The sequence below is a fragment of the Amphibalanus amphitrite genome, unplaced genomic scaffold, assembly GCF_019059575.1.
Source record: "Amphibalanus amphitrite isolate SeventyFive unplaced genomic scaffold, NRLGWU_Aamphi_draft 002350F_arrow, whole genome shotgun sequence".
NCBI lineage: Eukaryota > Metazoa > Arthropoda > Thecostraca > Balanomorpha > Balanidae > Amphibalanus > Amphibalanus amphitrite.
The window spans coordinates 1-15,668 of NW_024883815.1; the positions used below are offsets into that span (position 1 = coordinate 1).

Consider the following 15,668-nt stretch of genomic DNA (forward strand, 5'->3'; position numbering starts at 1 on the left):
CCTGTTGGTGCAATCTGCGTCAGATTGCTACATAAGAATATGGAATGTCAAATATCTAAAACATCAACTATCTGTTTTGAAATATTTTTATGGCACGAGCATGCCTCTCACTTGTACTTTGCTGTCCCACACCTTTTTTAACTTAAGCACTTTATCTTCAACAAAAATTCACATGTAACAATTTCTTTTTTCAATACCAAGTTATGAGATGTTGCGGAAGATGCCTTTTTGTCTCGGGATTACGGGCATGTCCGAAGTTGAGTGATGACTTGCCTAAAAGGGCTCCAAAAATGACTTTCCCTGCCACTTATGAAGCAATCTGACATCGCCGCAACAAACATTTATGCTTATTTCTTTGCAAATATAGCTGATTGAAAACCGTGGTAGAGACCAAAAACCAAACACGTTCATGTATCATCGGCAAATTCGGCAAATGCCATTCACGGTGATCGATGAAGCTTAGTTCCGAAACAAACTGTTTTGATTGGGTTGATTGAAAAATCACTCGGCCCATCTGCTAATTGGAATGTCAGCTGTCTTATTCTCAATTTTCCTCTCACCCAACTCACCAAATCAACAAGGTACCATCGGGAAATTCGGCGAATCATATTGACTGTGAGACTCCGAAGCTGGTGAGAGGAAAATTACGAATAAGACAGCCGACACTCATTGAATGATCTGCACCGCATTTCTGTTGTTGAGAATGTCCATCTTTTTGCTGCTGAAAACGCCCCTGCCTGAGCCAAGGGCGCTCACACCGTCCCCGGTCTGCGGTCTGTGTGTCTGTCTGCCTGCCACTGGCACCGCGGGGGGTGGGGTAAGGGGTGAGGCGCGGCCAGAGCTCCCGGATGTTCCGGCTCACTGCCACGCCCCAGCGCGTCAAACGGCTCGTCTAGTCGGGCCACGTGAGCATGAAACCGTCGACTATCGCGGTCGACGGATGCAACGGATTACAGCTCGTCGCCGTGGCTGTCCGCAGGCAGCCCGAGCCCGGCCAATTTTGTTTTGCCTTTGTGTGTATGATTGATTAATATTTGTTTTTTTTTTTTTTTTTGGGGTGGGGGAAAAACAAAACGCACAAATATTACAAGCATGCTGTCCAACAAATGCCATTCAACTATGAATAATGACACCACCATGTTTCTCGTGGCGAAGCAGTGCAGTGCCGTAGGCAATGTCTTAGGAGAGGTTACGGGCGAAACTAATCCAAAACCTCGCCGGCGTTTGAAACCACGGTTTCGATAGTTGATGATTGCAGGGGCCAAACGCGAGGGGGAAGTGGGGGTCGTACCAACCCTCCTTGTGCAGTCGAAGGACGTTAAATGGCCTGTGCCGGCGAGGGTTCAGGTTAAGTGGTTATGTATCTAATGCATAATCACTTAACCTGAACTTATTTGATTTACTTTTGCCTGCAATCTGCGATTGCAGATTAATTAATTATCTATTAGTGATAACTAGAATACAGGTTTACGCGATAACTGTATGTTTTGATATGCATGATTAACGGATGCATTAGTTTGGGTGTAGAAACTTGCATTTTTATTGGTATTATTTGTGTAGAACTGGGTAACTGCTTTTGATTGAACTGTAAAGCATGATGGTGATGCATGCGAGTTGTTCGAGCCCTTTGTAAGTTAGGATGTTACTCAATTCAACCCTACCCTACCCTACCCTACCCTTACACTACCGTACCCTACCCTTACACTACCCTACCCTACCCTACCCTACCCTACCCTACCCTACACTACCCTACCCCTACCCTACCCTACCCTGCCCTGTCCTGCCCTACCCTACCCTACCCCTACCCCTACCCTACCCTACCCTACCCTACCCTACCCTTACATTACCCTAACCTACCCTATACCCTACCCTACCCTTACACTACCCTACCCTACCCTTACACTACCCTACCCTACCCTACCCTACCCTACCCTACCCTACACTACCCTACCCCTACCCTACCCTACCCTACCCTGCCCTGTCCTGCCCTACCCTACCCTACCCCTACCCCTACCCTACCCTACCCTACCCTTACATTACCCTAACCTACCCTATACCCTACCCTACCCTGCCCTACCCTACCCTACCCTACCCTACCCTACCCTACCCTACCCTACCCTTACATTACCCTAACCTACCCTATACCCTACCCTACCCTGCCCTACCCTACCCTACCCTACCCCTACACTACCCTACACTAACCTACCCTACCCTACCCGGTAACGGTAGCGCTGGCTTACACCTTCTCCGCCGGCGCCAAGGTTGAAACTAATCAAGGTCACGTTTATTGATGTCCGTGAAGTTAACGTCAGCAACAGCAACGAATACAGCTTCGGATTCAGAATCACTTCAAAAACTCATATCAGGTCAATTGGGGGACGGGGAGCAAGAATATGACCTTTATTTAGCCCTAGCTCTTACCCCTTACCCTTTAATTGACCCTTAAAGGAAGGGGCGCGTCAAAAGTGCCTCAAGGGTTCGTCTGATCGCCAAAATAAGGGCGGTAATCGATTTCTCGGGTCAATATCTAGCCGCGGCCTTGGGTTCCAGATGTGTGCACCCTACCCCTTACCCCTTTATCGGCCCTTAAAGGAAGGGGCGCGTCAAAAGTGCCTCAAGGGTTCGTCTGATCGCCAAAATAAGGGCGGCAATCGATTCCTCGGGTGAATATCTAGCCGCAGCCTTGGGTTCCAGATGTGTGCACCCTACCCCTTACCCCTTTATCGGCCCTTAAAGGAAGGGGCGCGTCAAAAGTGCCTCAAGGGTTCGTCTGATCGCCAGAATAAGGGCGGTAATCGATTTCTCGGGTCAATATCTAGCCGCAGCGTCGGGTTCCAGATGTGTGCATCTTACCCCTTACCTCTTAATCGGCCCTTAAAGGAAGGGGCGCGTCAAAAGTGCCTCAAGGGTTCGTCTGATCGCCAGAATAAGGGCGGCAATCGATTTCTCGGGTGAATATCTAGCCGCAGCGTCGGGTTCCAGATGTGTGCATCTTACCCCTTACCTCTTAATCGGCCCTTAAAGGAAGGGGCGCGTCAAAAGTGCCTCAAGGGTTCGTCTGATCGCGAAAATAAGGGCGGCAATCGATTCCTCGGGTGAATATCTAGCCGCAGCGTCGGGTTCCAGATGTGTGCATCCTATCCCTTACCCCTCAATCAGCCCTTAAAGGAAGGGGCGCGTCAAAAGTGCCTCAAGCGTTTGTCTGATCGCCAAAATAAGGGTCGCAATCGATTCCTCGGGTCAATATCTATCCGCAGCCTCGGGTTCAAGATGTGTGCATCTTACCCCTTACCCCTTTATCGGCCTTTTTGAACCTGAGGCTGCGGCTAGATATTGACCCGATGAATCGATTGCGACACTTATTTCGGCGATCAGACGAACCCTTGAGGCACTTTTGAGGCGCCCCTTCTTTTAAGGGCCGATTAAGGGGTAAGGGGTAAGATGCACACATCTGGAACCCAAGGCTGCGGCTAGATATTCACCCGAGGAATCGATTGCCGCCCTTATTTTGGCGATCAGACGAACCCTTGAGGTACTTTTGCCGCGCCCCTTCTTTTAAGGGCCGATTAAGGGGTAAGGGGTAAGATGCACACTTCTGGAACCCGAGGCTGCGGCTAGATATTGACCCGAGGAATCGATTGCCGCCCTTATTTTGGCGATCAGACGAACCCTTGAGGCACTTTTGACGCGCCCCTTCCTTTAAGGGCCGATTAAGGGGTAAGGGGTAAGATGCACACATCTGGAACCCGAGGCTGCGGCTAGATATTGACCCGAGGAATCGATTGCCGCCCTTATTTTGGCGATCAGACGAACCCTTGAGGTACTTTTGCCGCGCCCCTTCTTTTAAGGGCCGATTAAGGGGTAAGGGGTAAGATGCACACATCTGGAACCCGAGGCTGCGGCTAGATATTGACCCGAGGAATCGATTGCCGCCCTTATTTTGGCGATCAGACGAACCCTTGAGGCACTTTTGACGCGCCCCTTCCTTTAAGGGCCGATTAAGGGGTAAGGGGTAAGATGCACACATCTGGAACCCGAGGCTGCGGCTAGATATTGACCCGAGGAATCGATTGCCGCCCTTATTTTGGCGATCAGACGAACCCTTGAGGCACTTTTGACGCGCCCCTTCCTTTAAGGGCCGATTAAGGGGTAAGGGGTAAGATGCACACATCTGGAACCCGAGGCTGCGGCTAGATATTGACCCGAGGAATCGATTGTCGCCCTTATTTTGGCGATCAGACGAACCCTTGAGGTACTTTTGCCGCGCCCCTTCTTTTAAGGGCCGATTAAGGGGTAAGGGGTAAGATGCACACATCTGGAACCCGAGGCTGCGGCTAGATATTGACCCGAGGAATCGATTGCCGCCCTTATTTTGGCGATCAGACGAACCCTTGAGGTACTTTTGCCGCGCCCCTTCTTTTAAGGGCCGATTAAGGGGTAAGGGGTAAGATGCACACATCTGGAACCCGAGGCTGCGGCTAGATATTGACCCGAGGAATCGATTGCCGCCCTTATTTTGGCGATCAGACGAACCCTTGAGGCACTTTTGACGCGCCCCTTCCTTTAAGGGCCGATTAAGGGGTAAGGGGTAAGATGCACACATCTGGAACCCGAGGCTGCGGTTAGATATTGACCCGATGAATCGATTGCCGCCCTTTTTTTGGCGATCAGACGAACTCTTGAGGCACTTTTGACGCGTCCCTTCTTTTAAAGGCCGATTAAGGGGTAAGGGGTAAGATGCACACATCTGGAACCCGAGGCTGCGGCTAGATATTGACATTGACCCGAGGAATCGATTGCCGCCCTTATTTTGGCGATGAGACGAACTCTTGAGGCACTTTTGACGCGCCCCTTCCTTTAAGGGCCGATTAAGGGGTAAGAGGTAAGATGCACACATCTGGAACCCGAGGCTGCGGATAGATATTAACCCGAGGAATCGATTGCCGCCCTTATTTTGGCGATCAGACGAACCCTTGAGGTACTTTTGACGCGCCCCTTCTTTTAAGGGCCGATTAAGGGGTAAGGGGTAAGATGCACACATCTGGAACCCAAGGCTGCGGCTAGATATTGACCCGAGGAATCGATTGCCGCCCTTATTTTGGCGATCAGACGAACCCTTGAGGTACTTTTGACGCGCCCCTTCTTTTAAGGGCCGATTAAGGGGTAAGGGGTAAGAGCTAGGGCTAAATAAAGGTCATATTCTTGCTCCCCGTCCCCCAATTGACCTGATATGAGTTTTTGAAGCGATTCTGAATCCGACGCTGTATTCGTTGCTGTTGCTGACGCTAATTTCACGGACATCAATAAACGTGACCTTGATTAGATGACGAAGCACTCTGGTGAACAGCATTATATGTAATATATTTAATGGAATAACCTTCTGTTCAAAGTTCTAGAAATTGCCAAAAGTTACCAAAAACACTTGAATATATTTCGGAGGCGTTCCTTCATCGGTTCAAGTCACTTGAACCGATGAAGGAACGCCTCCGAAATATATTCAAGTGTTTTTGGTAACTTTTGGCAATTTCTAGAACTTTGAACAGAAGGTTATTCCATTAAATATATGACCTTGATTAGTTTCAACCTTGGCGCCGGCGGAGAAGGTGTAAGCCAGCGCTACCGTTACCCCCTACCCTACCCTACCCTACCCCTACCCTACCCTACCCTACTCCTACACTATCCTACCCCTACCCTACCCTACTCTACCCGCTACCGTTTGTTGTCAAAGGTTCAATAGCCTGCCTGGGCCTGTCTGCCGAAGCCACCGATCCGATTTCGTCGGAAAATACGCGTAACGTTATCAAAACACGGTCGCATGCTTGAGTCATTTTCACAAAAGTTTATTGACTTTTCGATAATATCTTGGGTGGATATTGGTCAGAAAAGAATGCTCTTTCCGAATATGTAGGTTTCATAACGATTGATCATCGTTTTCAATACATTTTGGTGTTGTAAAGGACATCGCGCTCCGTGCAAATCAAATTTTCAAATTAATTTTTCATTATTAAAGAAATGGTACGGATCGTCACTTTTTATTTGCTTTCCTATTATTACACGTACATTTGTCTGCAAAACGATACAATACCGACTTCATTCCGTCAAGCCGTTTTCCAGCGGCATCGGTTTTCTTCCCACAATGCATGAAATCGGTCATTTTTTCGCAACTGGGGGTGCTGTCTTGCACGTGGCGCGTGCTATGCTATGAAACTATATCAATACGATAGGCCCATCTCTCGTCTATCCAATGGTGGCCACCCCATCTCCCTGCAGCCTCCCATCGCCGAGTTATAAGCCCGGGAAAGGAGCGCTGCAGGCCCGATTTTCGCCGGCCACGTGTTAAGCCTATGGGAGCACCCTTTTGCACGTGCCGACGGCGCACCCCTGGGCTAATCCGTCCCAAATTTTAATACAAAGGCCGCCCACGCCCACAGATTCGGCATGCCAAATTTCACGTCGATACGCGGCGCCTTTCAGGCGCAATAAGACACATAAGGCATGACGGATTACGCACGCACGGACAACTTATAAATCATAATATAGATTAATCACTAATAGATAATTAATTAAATTTGCGAATTAATAATAATTAATGAATTATTATTAATTCGCAGGAATTGATTAATTTCTGCGAGTAACTTTTTCCTCGTCGCCGTTGGGGAGACGGTTAGGTTAGGTTAGGTTAGGTTAGGTTAGGCTAGGCTAGGCTAGGCTGGGTAAGGTTGGGTTAGGTTAGGTTCGTTTCGGCTAGTTAAGGCTGGGTTGGGTTAGGTTAGGTTCAGTTCGTTTAGTCAAGTTTGGGTTGCGTTAGGTAAAGTTAGGTTAGGTTAGTTTGGGTTAGGTTCGTGTGGGTTGGGTTAGGGGCTCGGTTTGGCTAGTTAAGGTTAGGTTAGGTTAGGTAAAGTTCTGTTTGGTCAGGCTAGGTTGGTTTAGGTAGTCCCCAGTCCCCAAAGCGTCCTGTAGTCCACAAAGCGGCAAAAATCCGATCAGGCAATCTACGCAACACCTCTCTGGTCCTGAGAAGGACCTGTTTCTTGCTTGCCAGCCTGCCGGAGCACGGCAACGGCACAAGCGGCCTAGGCGCGCTCGCCGCGGATGCGACGCGCCAGCTGAATGTCCTTGGGCATGATGGTAACACGCTTGGCGTGGATGGCACACAGGTTGGTGTCCTCGAAGAGGCCGACCAGATAGGCCTCGCTGGCCTCCTGCAGGGCCATAACGGCACTGCTCTGGAAGCGCAGGTCAGTCTTGAAATCCTGGGCAATCTCGCGCACGAGCCGCTGGAACGGCAGCTTGCGGATGAGCAGCTCGGTGCTTTTCTGATAGCGGCGGATCTCACGCAGTGCCACTGTGCCGGGCCGGTACCTGTGTGGCTTCTTGACGCCGCCAGTGGCCGGCGCACTCTTGCGAGCCGCCTTAGTGGCCAACTGCTTGCGCGGTGCCTTACCGCCCGTGGATTTGCGTGCTGTCTGCTTTGTGCGAGCCATTGCGTGGGTTAAGTTTCGCGGGTTTTTTTCTCTAAGACATAGACTTGAATTTTGAAAGCGCACGATTGTACAAATGTACAGCATGCGTTCTTTTTCAAGAGGCTACCCGCTTGGCACACAGACGGCAACACCTGTACTTATCGAACCTACCTGGCGCTGAAGGTAGGTACCACCAATTACTCGCCAAGATGACGGGACGTGGCAAGGGCGGCAAAGGATTGGGTAAAGGAGGAGCTAAGCGGCATCGTAAAGTTTTGCGTGATAACATTCAAGGAATCACCAAACCTGCTATTCGACGCCTGGCTCGTCGTGGCGGTGTCAAGCGCATCAGCGGCCTCATCTACGAGGAGACGCGCGGCGTTCTCAAAGTGTTCCTGGAGAACGTCATCCGCGACGCTGTCACCTATACCGAGCACGCCAAGCGCAAGACGGTGACCGCCATGGACGTCGTCTACGCTCTGAAGCGCCAGGGCCGCACACTGTACGGCTTCGGCGGTTAAGCGGAATGCCTCGCGACGAAAGCCCCACGAACAACAGGCCTTTTTAAAGGCCACACTTAATCTGAAAGATTTTCACCGATTGACTGTATTACATTATTGAGACGCCAATCATCCCCGAAGGATATCTTCGTGAGAAAATTCGGAAACTGCTCCCTCGCACATTCCGTACTATTTTCCGAATATTCTTCGGCAAGGCACCTATGTGTCCATGAGAAAATTCGGAAAAGCGATTGACACCAGTCCCGTGTCGACCTGACGAACGGTACTCCGTCACAGCCCCTTAAGCCAGGACCAGGGGGGTACGCTCCGGCTGTTAAGCATTATGAAAAATGGTGACAGACGTTTGTGGAGGATTGTCGACGAACTCTTGTTCCGTGAGCAGTACTTACACGCTAGCGGAAAATTCACCAATCAGCGCTCGGCGGTACTCGACGCTGATTGGTCCGACGCTCGTGACGAAATTGCGGGGGACCGCAGTTATTCTCTATGGACCCGAATAGGCTTTTGGATTTCGGAGGGGTTTCTTTTAAATTATATGCTGTTTCGAGCTGTTTTCGAGTTGAAATATATTTCTTATGACTGTTACCTATATAATGGCACCATAAAATCATGATTTTGATAAATATTACCGATGAAATATCGGCCGAAAAGACATGCTGTCATGGTACGGACTGCCCTGCGGCTGATGTGGGGTCCCTAATGCCAGCGTATGGTAATAATGGGGTGACGAAGGGTTATTGGAGACTCTTAGAGCCCCATCAGCATTCAGCATAGGGTCATCAGAGGCCGGGAACGTCCATCAGGGGTCTGAGTAGGCCTGTCATAGGGGCATACATGACACATCATGGCCCATGGGTCAATGTAGATCCATGGGGCCGTTGAAGGGCCAGCATTGTTCAGCGTGGGCTCGCAATTACCTCTGATGGGCAATGGGCATATGCCGTGCCCCGATGGACTAACGCTGGCCCCTGATGAACCATCACCAGCCCCTGATAGGTCTACAAAGCCCACTGCTGGGTCTAAATTGCATTCAGCATAGGGTCATCAGAGGCCGGGAACGTCCATCAGGGGTCTGAGTAGGCCTGTCATAGGGGCATACATGACACATCATGGCCCATGGGTCAATGTAGATCCATGGGGCCGTTGAAGGGCCAGCATTGTTCAGCGTGGGCTCGCAATTACCTCTGATGGGCATATGCCGTGCCCCGATGGACTAACGCTGGCCCCTGATGAACCATCACCAGCCCCTGATAGGTCTACAAAGCCCACTGCTGGGTCTAAATTGGTCACTGATATGCCCAAATGGGCCACTGAGAAACCCGTACAACATCCCCTGACTGCACCTGCTGGACCAGTGCCGTCCTCTCATGGGCCCACCACAGCTCTTGAATGACCTTTTCAAGTCCCTTGAAGTGCCTTTATTGGCCTAAATGGCCCCTGATTGGCTTATGTGGTCCCTATTGGTCCTATATGGCCCCCATGAGCCCTCAACGTCCCTAGACGGCCTTACATTATATGTCACTGGGCCCTGTTGGGTCAGCACCGGCCCCTGATAGGCTTGCACTGGACCCACCGGGCCTATACCGACCCATGAAGGGCCTATGTCGAGCCCTCATGGGCCTCCGATGACCACACGCCGGCATGTGTGGCCCCATCAGCAGTGGTCCGTCTATCCCATGTACTTACGGTCTTTTTGGTCGATGTGACACCGGTAGTATATAGAAATGTTATGATTAAATGTCGTTATTACACAGTCAAAAGTCACAGAAAGAATATCCAAGCTCAAAAATGGCCTCAAACCCAACAAAAACTGGTACAAATCCCCTTCAAAAGCCGTAAGTCTATTAAACGCCATAGGGGAATAGCTGCAGTCCCCCGCAATTTCGTCACGAGCATCGGGCCAATCAGCGTTGAGTATTGCCGAACGCCGATTGGTCGATTTCCGCTAGCCTGTAAATGCTGCTTGCGGATATAGTTTTGAACAAAAGAGGGTCGCGGCTACTAATTATCGCTTGTCACCACTTTTTCGTCGGGAGCGTTCTACCTGGTTTATATAGCCTTGGCCAGGACCATGTTTTCTGGTATTTGTCACGAAATTGTACCACCGTAGATAATCCGGGAACTGGGTGCAACATCGTGAGACTTTTCGTGAATCGTAGATGGCGCCAAAGTAGGGGCAGACGGGACCCGAGACCGGCACCGCGGGGGGTGGGGTGAGGGGCGGGACTGACAGGGGTCGTCGCGCGGAACTGTCCTACGGCCAGCGCCGAGCATCTAGCCTCGGGCCCGCATCCCTGCCCCAGGCGCGACCAGAGCTCCCGGATGTTCCGGCTCACTGCCGCGCCCCAGCGCGTCAAACTTCGTGAGAAAATTCGGAAACTGCTCCCTCGCACTCTCCGTACTATTTTCCGAATATTCTTCGGCAAGGTACATATGTGTCCATGAGAAAATTCGGAAAAGCGATTGACACCAGTTCCGTGTCAAAATGACACACGGTGCGGTGTCAGAGTCCTGTGAGCTGGTTTTCCGGTTTTTCTCACGAAAATGTATCACCGTAGACTTGTCGGGAATGGCGTACAATATCGTGAGACTTTTCGGAAAACCACCTTCCAGCACACCTTATGGGCGTTCACGTTTTCTCTCACGAACTAATACCACCGTAGATAATGCGGGAAATGGGTACAACATCGTGAGACTTTTCGTGAATCATAGATGACGCTAATGTACAGCAACCGCTGCAACTGTGAATGGAGCATATGGCTGGTAGGGACAGCACCTGCCATGCCTGACAGGCGTGGCAGGGACTGCAATGCATGCATCCATAAATATGCGTCTTTGACAGCTCATGTGACATGTAACATATCTTCAACGAATTGGATTCCATAGTCCGGTTCAGGTTGGTACGATCTGGTGTCAGTATGCATGTTACTAGCTTGATGTTCATCATTAAAGTTTATATGTTGGCCGTCTGCACCTCCGAGCTCTCGTCCTGGACTGCTCAACCATCTGTGGATATGTTGTCCTGCGAGACAGCCCCGTCCCCTCCCTCCCTCTGTGAACAATGCGTGCCTTATCTCGGCTCGGCCTTGCCCGGTCCCCTCCCCCCCCCCCCTCCCTGGACTCGGGCCGCGCTCTCAGTTCTCTGCCGCGCCACGCCTCGGGTCTCCTCACACCCCTCTGCCCCGACCCTCCCTCCCCGAACCGACAATCATCTTCCGGCTCACCACGTTCGAGCCCCTGACAGCCAATAGGTTGGCCCCGTTACTGATGAAGGTATCTTTCCGTGAGGATTACATTGGGTACTGAGATGTGACCATGACAAACAGTCCGACAGATACATCACATGAGTATATTTCCGTGAAAAAAATTCGGAAGCGTCGCCGTGTCATTTCCGATGCTGTGTTCCAAGTATTCTTCGCAAAGATATGTTTCCGTGAGGATTTTATTGGAGACTGGGATGTCACCATGAAAGACATCCCGCCAAATACACCATTAGAGTGTATTTCCGTGAGAAAATTCGGAAGCGGCTCAGTCTCTTTTCGCTGCTGTGTTCCGAATATTTGTTTCGCAATGGTATGTTTCCGACCCGTGAGTTTTATAAGGGAGACAGAGATGTCACCATAAAAGGCATTCCGCCAAATTTACCATAGAAACACATTTCCGTAAGAATATTCGGAAACCTTGCCCTTTCTGTACATTTCTCTGATTATTCTTCGATAAAGGTATGTTTTCGTGAGGATTGTATGTGAGAACCCATTAGCGCTCAGTGTCCTCATATGAGGACACCCGAAACAGCCAGACGTGGCGCACACCGGGTATATGTTAGACGCCTTAGAACCTCGCCAACGTGTCGAGAAGGTCTTTGTCGACCACCTGGGTCCCGCTATGTTTGTTTCCCTTCACCCTCTTGTATTTGATAAGCGCTTAAATTTAGCGATTTTCAGACATTGAGACCCTCGTCGGCTTATTTGGCTTCCATTCAACTGTGAACATAGTTACGTCCAAATTGACTCCACTCATTGCTCAACGGATTATGTAATACACATATAATCGTATTCTCATCGGCCATTTCTAGAATTCTGGCGATCTGGAGAGCGCCAAATTTAGATATCATCAAATGAGGACATTGGGCGGAAAGCGGCGGGCCGGCCGGCCGCCTCGGCCGCCGAGGTGTGGGAGGGCGGGGCGGCGGTAAGGGGACCGCCGGGAATGCGAGGGGGTGACGCTATGGGGAGACCCCTGGGGTGTTCAGGATGGGGTGGCAGTGAGGGGAGACTGGGAGGGGGGGGGCGGAAGTGAGCCCTGAGACGCTAGCGTCAGTTTCCACCCGTGTGTTGGACTGCGAGCTGAGTGTTTGCGACCTTGATGATAAGATACGCTTTTAGATACGTTTTATTTTACGCGGGAGTGTGGTCGATCTCTCCCGTCTGTACCTTATGTGAGTTGTGACGGGCCGTCCGCGCCGCCGCGCGCCGGCGTCTCGCCCGTACTGGACCGCCCGGATTTCCTCACCGGGATGAACCCGGACGCGCCAGAAATGCAGGTTAGTGGGGACCGAGAGGGAGTGGAATTTGTAAATATAAGTACGTCAAACTCTTCCTTCGAAAAAATAAACACCGGCCGACGGCTGGAAAATTCCACCGGCCGGCCCGGCGGCAGTGTGTCGGGCGGCGGGGCGGGGTTTCCCCGTCCAGCGGCCGGCAGCGCTGAGCCGAGTCGTTCCCACGGTCTGGCGGCCAGCTGGGTGGGGGCGGGGTGGGGAGTGGGGCGGCCGATTGCCAGCCGCTTCTCCACGGGCAGGTGCTGCCACCTGCGCAGTAGTTCCACTGGCGGCCGCCAGGCCCGTGCGCGGTAGTTCCGCCAGCGGCCGCCGGATATCGCCACGCGCGTCGCGTCTAACCTGACGAAGCTACAAAAAGTTAGATAACTTTAATAAGAGGGACGGTAAACCCACAATTCCAACGCTGAATGCTGGGGGAAAGCAAAGGAGACCAACACAGTCATCTGTGTTCACCTTTTGGTAAGGATTAAGCCCCCTACGATCAATACCGTTGCGAAACTCGCAAGCAAATCACATTACAGAATTCGCATAAAGCACCCGTTAGCGTTACATTTACTAGCATTAAACGTTGCGTCCAATAGGCGTTAGAATAGGCAGGCAGGCATTACACATTAGAATAGCTATGTACACTCACTATCATACCATTAGGCACTTGAATTTCGGAATTTAAAATAATAATTAATGTAATGAAAGCTCAAATTGCTGATAGGTCCACGGGAGGGGCCGTTTCACCCTCCCCCCCCCCACGGGGCGTTAACGGTTCACGCCAACGGAAACAGCTCTGGGTGCTCCCCAGATAGCGTGATAAGCCGGCGCGTTGTTATGAAAGTGACCTGTGACCAGTTCCATTAGTATTGTGTGGCCTTTAAAAAGGCCTGTTACAGGGTTCGAGTCGACTGAGCCAGATGCAGGCTTACTTCTTCTCGGTCTTCTTGGGCAGGAGCACCGCCTGGATGTTTGGCAGCACACCGCCCTGGGCGATGGTGACGCCCGACAGGAGCTTGTTCAGCTCCTCGTCGTTGCGGATGGCCAGCTGCAGGTGGCGAGGGATGATCCTGGTCTTCTTGTTGTCGCGCGCAGCGTTGCCGGCCAGCTCGAGCACCTCAGCGGCCAGGTACTCCATGACGGCAGCCAGGTACACGGGGGCACCGGCACCGACGCGCTCGGCATAGTTTCCCTTACGCAAGAGACGATGGATACGACCGACAGGGAACTGAAGTCCGGCCCGGGAGGACCGGGACTTGGCCTTTCCCTTCACCTTGCCGCCCTTGCCGCGTCCAGACATGGCTGTATGTGAACAAGATGTAGCAACAAACGTGCAATCCCGTATTTGCGTTCACACCTGGATTTAAAAAGGGACGTAGCGGTGCCGGACACCGGTGCTCACCCACTCTCACCCACCGCCATTACGCTTTATCAACCGAATTCAAATACCAGCACCATACCATACCCGTTTCGTGTTAACAGTGTATTGCACTCGAAGCGCCGCCATGCCACCGAAGACTAGCGGAAAGGCCGCAAAGAAGGCCGGCAAGGCCCAGAAGAATATCTCCAAGGGAGATAAGAAGCGTAAGCGCAAGAGGAAGGAATCGTACGGCATCTACATCTACAAGGTGCTGAAGCAGGTCCACCCCGACACCGGTATCTCGTCGAAGGCCATGAGCATCATGAACTCCTTTGTCAACGACATCTTCGAGCGTATTGCTGCCGAGGCCTCGCGTCTGGCGCACTACAACAAGCGCTCGACAATCACCTCTAGGGAGATTCAGACTGCTGTCCGCCTGCTCCTGCCCGGTGAGCTTGCCAAGCATGCCGTGTCGGAGGGGACCAAGGCCGTCACCAAGTACACGAGCAGCAAGTAAGCTGGCTGGCCTGGCAGCCGGTGCCGGTCGACGCTCGCTTCATCTCATCACTGATCATCGCTCATCGCCTCCCATGCCGGCCGGTGCCGCTCCTAGCAGCACAAATAGGTCTTTTTCAAGACCAATAAATCAAATAGTGGACTTCCAGCACAGATGTTTACATCCAGGTCAATGTTGCATCGGGTCGTCGGCTTGAAGCAGACGCTGATCTGCACTTACCATGGTCGCTATCGAAATCGCAACAGTACCGCATGATAAGGGACGTAGCGGTGGCAGCTACTAGCGGCGTTTGAAATCTTAAGTTTTTTAGGCGAACATGACGTCACTAAAACGTCATTTTCTAAAACATTTTTCCGACGGATTTCGCTCAAATTTTCAGGGAACGTGTAAAATTGATGTGTAAGAAGGTGCTGAAAGTTTGACGTCGCTGGCGTAACGCGTTAAAAAGTTATTGGCGAAAATCGGGAGGAGGGGGGGGGGGCAGTTTCTGCCCTCCCCAAGCGGGGCGCGGGTTAAGGAACAGTTTTGAATCGCTTCGATTCCTTTTTTTTTTGCTCGGCCAGCCTAGCGCCAGTCTCGAGCGGTGGGACAGTTAAACCGGCAATTTTGGCCGGGATGCAAAACTTAGCTAACGGCAAAGCTAACGGAGTAGTACCTACTTGTTGCCGAAGTGCCGAAAGAAGGTGCTGGAACCGAAAACACAACATCACATTTATTGCTGTTCTAAAGAACAATCCGAACGGCAAGGATGAGTCGCCACCGCTCAGTAGGGAACACTCTAAACAGCTACGAGTGGAGACTGCATTGTAACACAAGAAGGCAGCACGAGAACGCAGCGCAGACTGAGGCAGTAGCACCTCGGTAACCGCATTCGCGAATAGGCCGCTAACACCGCGGTAACTTAGATTTGTTACCATTCACACTACATAGATACAGTTACACGATACATACACTCTAGAATAACACGATACACCCTAGCACCGATCTACGCCGCGCACGAGGTACGGTGCCAGGTCTGGATCATCCAGAGGGTCGCGGCTCCGCGGAAGGTCTTGTGCAGCAAAATACGCCCTCATTTCCTCGTATATTTGTCTGTATCTCGCCAGGCGAGCTGAGATGGGGCTGTTGGCGGACTTTGGAGGCGACGGACACGGGTCTCCGGCAGTCTCCGCCTTCTCTCGCTGCACAAACACAACATTGGTTCATGTATTTATTAACATTCATACACACAGTCATACTTGTGCAAGGTGTCAGTGTTCGG

The 15,668-nt window shown here is 51.4% G+C and overlaps 4 protein-coding genes across 4 annotated transcripts; 2 read left to right on the forward strand and 2 right to left on the reverse strand.

The window, feature by feature from the left end:
* Window positions 1-7,006: 7,006 nt before the first annotated feature.
* Window positions 7,007-7,509, reverse strand: LOC122376851 (histone H3). Its single transcript, XM_043356822.1, has one exon. It carries the CDS (start codon window positions 7,482-7,484, stop codon window positions 7,074-7,076), a length of 411 nt encoding a protein of 136 aa, XP_043212757.1. The 5' UTR covers window positions 7,485-7,509; the 3' UTR covers window positions 7,007-7,073.
* Window positions 7,510-7,625: 116 nt separating this feature from the next.
* Window positions 7,626-8,039, forward strand: LOC122376852 (histone H4). The gene has a single exon (XM_043356823.1). It carries the CDS (start codon window positions 7,673-7,675, stop codon window positions 7,982-7,984), a length of 312 nt encoding a protein of 103 aa, XP_043212758.1. The 5' UTR covers window positions 7,626-7,672; the 3' UTR covers window positions 7,985-8,039.
* A 5,363-nt stretch (window positions 8,040-13,402) lies between these two features.
* On the reverse strand, window positions 13,403-13,887 carry LOC122376856 (histone H2A). The gene has a single exon (XM_043356826.1). The coding sequence runs from the start codon at window positions 13,828-13,830 to the stop codon at window positions 13,459-13,461; it is 372 nt and encodes a 123-aa protein (XP_043212761.1). The 5' UTR covers window positions 13,831-13,887; the 3' UTR covers window positions 13,403-13,458.
* Window positions 13,888-13,970: 83 nt separating this feature from the next.
* Window positions 13,971-14,536, forward strand: LOC122376855 (histone H2B). Its single transcript, XM_043356825.1, has one exon. The coding sequence runs from the start codon at window positions 14,036-14,038 to the stop codon at window positions 14,405-14,407; it is 372 nt and encodes a 123-aa protein (XP_043212760.1). The 5' UTR covers window positions 13,971-14,035; the 3' UTR covers window positions 14,408-14,536.
* Window positions 14,537-15,668: the final 1,132 nt, after the last annotated feature.

Excerpts from the sequence above, each read along its gene's own strand:
- LOC122376855 (XM_043356825.1), top strand. The coding sequence starts at position 14,036 with ATGCCACCGAAGACTAGCGGAAAGGCCGCAAAGAAGGCCGGCAAGGCC.
- LOC122376851 (XM_043356822.1), bottom strand. The coding sequence starts at position 7,484 with ATGGCTCGCACAAAGCAGACAGCACGCAAATCCACGGGCGGTAAGGCA.
- LOC122376852 (XM_043356823.1), top strand. The coding sequence starts at position 7,673 with ATGACGGGACGTGGCAAGGGCGGCAAAGGATTGGGTAAAGGAGGAGCT.
- LOC122376856 (XM_043356826.1), bottom strand. The coding sequence starts at position 13,830 with ATGTCTGGACGCGGCAAGGGCGGCAAGGTGAAGGGAAAGGCCAAGTCC.